We start from the raw sequence: 4,744 nt of genomic DNA on the forward strand, positions 1-4,744 counted from the left end.
GGGGGCGTAGTACCCTAGAAACCTTGACATGAACAATCATAAGAATTTACAGAGCAGAAAATGTGGTTACTTACAGAGATATTATTTTTAACACGGAGGCAGCCAAGGAGAACAGATAAATCATTGCTTAACTTTGGTGGTTTGAGGATGATGAGGCAGCATTAACTGACAGATTTTGGACTGTCTTGTCATTAAGCCGAATATATGGAACATGGGAAATGTTTACCCATTCTGATCCTCCAGGTTTGAAATTGTTTTCTGTCTCACCCGAAAAGCCATTCATGACCAATTCTTGGAGGTTCTGTGGTACAACTCCTTCCAGGAAAACTGGTCTTGTCCATTTGAGATGAAGTATTGTTAATGAGGTAAGTCTTGCTAGTGTAGTAGGGAGCCGTTCCAGAAAATTACAGAAACCAAACTCGATTTTTTCGACAGAGATTAGCTGTTCAAACCATTCCTCCTGCTCTGGGGTAAAATAAAGGTCATCTATATAAGCGATGAGCAGATCTCGCACCGAAGGCAGAAAACAATTTCTATTGAACAAGCTGTAATCTGTAACCATATTGGTCAGTCGAAGTCCACTCTGCTCATCTTGTATAGTTGATTGGTCGGAGAATTCAGTAAGAATGTTGGGGCAACCATAAACATTAACTTTCCTGAGGTTGGGGAAACAGTGTAACCCATCAATCAAACGCAGCCCTCCACATTTTCTAAGATATAGATACTCAAGTGACTTCAAGTGTTGCCCAGAGAGTAGGAGTGTGTGATCGCAGAAAGACATGCTTAATTTTTTGAGATGTGTCAAGAGTTGTACATATTGTGGCAGTGCCTTGACAAAGTCTCCACAAACCGAGATGTCAAGTTCTGACAGCGAAGACATGAATGATAGATAAGGCACTTCTTTCAGCAAAGGGCAATCATGAAGTTCAAACCTTGTGACGCGTTGAAGTAGAGGGCCATGATCACTTTCTGCATGTGACCAGTTTGTCCATGATGTCATCAAAGAAACTTTTAAGTCTTCCAAATTTGGGAAACAATCAAAAGATGTTCCATCAACTTGCTTCACTGACGGCAAGTTATTTAGAGTGAGATGCTTGAGTGAAGTGATCTTTCCAAATGGTGGAAGTACAACTAGATGTCGGCAATTTCCAACATAAAGGGACTTTAGTTTTGTAAAGAGGTGAGCTTCTAACATCCAGCTCGGGAAACTTGTGGCCCCGTAACCTTCGATCATGAGCTCTTGCAGATTAGGGTGTGGCTGCAATCCTTCAAGTACATCTTTGGATACATTTCTCCCCTTCAACTCCAAGGCCTCAAGGTGCTTCTTCTCAATCATATTGGCATCCATTGCCTCATGTTTGTTCTTGATGATGTGGATGTTACTGATGCAAAGTTTCCCAGATAACTCTTGCATGTACTTCAACTCACTTATCATGAATCCATTTCTCTTTCCAGCACTGAAGTTCTCCAATTCTTGAAGTTGACTTAGCTGCCCAATACCAGGAATCAGAGAGAGAGCTGTAGCATCAACATACAAGTGCCGTAAGTTGGCAAGCATGTTGATGGTTTGAGGAATAGTATTGCGAGCATATCCACGGAGGTATAAAACTTGAAGATTGCAAGGGAAGTTGCGCAAATTGCTGAATCTTGTGAAAGAAAGATCTAAGAACCTCAAATTTCTCAAGGATGCAATGCTAGGCAGCATATTCGTCATCACCTCCAAATGAGACAAGTCTAACACTCGAATGCTTCTTGAGTTGACCAACATATTGTCCACAACATCACAAATTGCATTACTGTCACAATGGCCAAACAATAAGATTGTCCGCAGATTCTTATACTTGTTGAGTTCATGAATTTGCATTTGATTGCCAACTTGCAGAGCCAAGTGGCGAACAGTTGGTGATGCTCTCTGGGAGGTCTCTTTGTGGAAGAAGCATTCATATGAAGAAACAGCAATTGCAAGAGCCCTTACTAGATCGTGCATAGTGTACCTCTTGTTGTCGAATGTAGACTGAAAAAATGATCTTTGTACAAGTTCATCAAAAACCTGATCTCCGATATCCTCTAATCTAGTTCCATCAAATCCACTGTGTTGGATGAAATCATGAGAAATCCACATACTGACCAATCTATCCTTATCAAACAAGTAGTTCTGTGGAAAGATCGAACAGAAAGCAAAGCTCTGCCTCTGTCTAGGGTGTAGATCTTGATAACTAATTCCCATGTATGGAAGGATTTCACATAAAACGTCACTCCGGTCCCACCAATCACTCTCCAGGATGCTTCTCCACTGGTCTATAGTTAATCTAGACCTCAATAGATTTCCCATTACTTTTGCTGCTAATGGAAGACCCTCTAGTTTTCTTGCTATTTTCTCACCAATAAACAAAAGAGTCGGATTGTTCTCAACCACAACATTGCTTGTGCCAAATGCATAATACTGGAACACTGGCCAAAAACTCTCCCATGGCAAAGGTGCTAGTGGAACTTGACATATTGTCGCCACTGTATCGGCAACCCTTTTGCTTTGTGTTGTGACAACAACTACACTTCCTGGCACTTCACGAGCTATGGCAGTAAGCAAACTACTCCACTGGTCACACATCTCATCCCAAACACTGTCCAGCACAAGAAGGAACCTTTCTTCAGGGTGGAAGACATTTTGAATATTGTTGACAATTGTTTCCAAACTATCAGTGTAGTCAAAAGACGAATCATTTCCTTTAAAAGAGCACAACATCTCTTGCAATGTCCTTTTCATGCTGAAGTGTTTTGAAACATACACCCATGCTCTGTGCTTAAAGTAAAGCTTCACATTTTCATGATTGTAAATAATTTGAGCAAGGGTTGTCTTCCCAACCCCACTCATACCAACAATTGGGACGACATCAACACCGCCAACGCAGTACCTTGCCCCAAGTTTTGCTCTTAAGCTGCTGGATTCTGGTTCAGAGCTAGATGAACCCAAAATAATTTTCAGTATCAACTCTAGAACTTCATCGCGGCCAAACACCTTGACATCAACTGGAACACGAGAAGTAGTCTCTCTCCGAATTCCTTCCTCCTTCATGGTGGTTAAATTACTCTGCTTCATTAGCTCAACAAATGTGTTGGACGTTGCACAAAGGTGGTCTAGCTTTTGCACAACACATTCAAGCCTTTTCATACTCTCATCAGGCACAATCAAACTTTTGAGGGCCCTGACGGATGATGAAATGAGCTCACTCACCTTGCGCTTTCCGGCAACTATCTCATGACAATCAAATCTGTCAAGCACATCCTCCGCTTCATAGGCAGCACTGTGGAGGTTCCTCAACCAGTTGGTAAGACTAGTGCTGACGATAAGCTGGTTGTCAGCCACCTCGGTTATGGCCTTCACGACGGTGAGGCTTGTGCGGAGTTTGGTCAGAAGCTCTTCAGTAGCATGGCTTACATTGTAGTTGCTCTCGAGGAAGTCCATTGTCTTGTCAACAACACGTTGAATAACTGCAGATGAGAAACCACCAGCTATCTGCTCTACAGCTGCAGACATCATGATTTGGAACCCTGCAATAATGATATAATTTTTTAGCACATGTCTGTAAGAAGTTGTGCAAAGTTGTCTCATGTTAAGGAAGGGATGAGCATATTAATAATGAGCTTCATTTCGGCAAGGAGGTCTCTGCCTAACTATACAGGCCACTAAATGCGTAAAAACAAACTTTTCAAGCATTTGGTAACCTGACGAATTTTTCTTCCTGTATGAATTGGTAGGCAATACTAGAGATAAGCGCCTTTTAGACCTTGCCACAGGAAGAGTGTTTTTCAGTTTGTCAATCATTGAGTTAGTCACCTGTTCAAAAATCTATCCGTTGATTGACCTGGATACTTACTTATGTATCAGTTCTTTGATCAAGATCATCACCCAACAAATTATGTACTCCGAAGAATATGACATGGCATTAGATTTTATTGGTGACATTTCAATTTATTTAATGTTGACACACAACACCTACAAAGGAAGTTAATTTTTTTTGAGACTGGACTTTCAGCTCCCGGGTGCAGGGGCACCCTCATGAACAGTAAATTCAAAACAATATGAAAAAAGAATAAAAAAAATCTGAAACTTTGGGGGAACAAATATGATCAAACATTCAACGTTCATGCAAAGTTTTAGCATCAAAAAACATTCATGGAGCCCTCGCCGAAAAAAAAAACAAAATCAGTGTTCAAAGTTATGTGTACTTTTGAGCAGTAATCTGTTTTTTTTTTGTGAGGGCTCCTCGAGTGCTTTTTCTGGCTGAAAATTTGCGAGAACATCAAAAGTTTGATCATATTTGATCCCCCAACATTTCAGAATTTTTCAATTTTTTTTCATCTTGTTTTCAAGTTACTGTTCATGAGGGTGCCCCTGCACCCGGGAGCTGTCACACCTTTCCCATTTTTTTTTCTATGTATACGCATCAGAAATTAGCTCTTGAGTTGCCCTGTACTCGAATCTTGTGAAAGCAGACTTCATTCCTCGAGTGCCTATGAAATTCTGCAAAACGGCTTCTCTAGGTAGTGTTGTAAATGATCAAATCTAGCAAATTCGTCACAGGCACAAGCCTGCATATCGGTATAACTTGAAGAGATGAACATATCATACAGAAATTTTGCAATATGCACTAGAAACACCTTAAACTTAAAAGCTTCAAGCATATAATCAATACATCTGAAACAAAATTACTAAACAAAACAAGGTATATAGTTGCGTTGGGTG

The 4,744-nt window shown here is 40.7% G+C and overlaps 1 protein-coding gene across 1 annotated transcript in view; it reads right to left on the bottom strand.

The window, feature by feature from the left end:
* The window catches only part of LOC123114440 (putative disease resistance protein RGA4), a 6,634-nt gene that overhangs the window by 1,431 nt on the left and 459 nt on the right, over nt 1–4,744 (bottom strand). Inside the window, exon 2 of the mRNA XM_044535922.1 lies at nt 75–3,549. Within this exon, the coding sequence (XP_044391857.1) occupies nt 128–3,538 (3,411 nt within the window). The 5' untranslated portion in view covers nt 3,539–3,549 and the 3' untranslated portion in view covers nt 75–127. The remainder of the gene's footprint in view (nt 1–74; nt 3,550–4,744) is intronic.

The sequence above is a fragment of the Triticum aestivum genome, chromosome 5B, assembly GCF_018294505.1.
Source record: "Triticum aestivum cultivar Chinese Spring chromosome 5B, IWGSC CS RefSeq v2.1, whole genome shotgun sequence".
Classification (NCBI taxonomy): Eukaryota; Viridiplantae; Streptophyta; class Magnoliopsida; order Poales; family Poaceae; genus Triticum; species Triticum aestivum.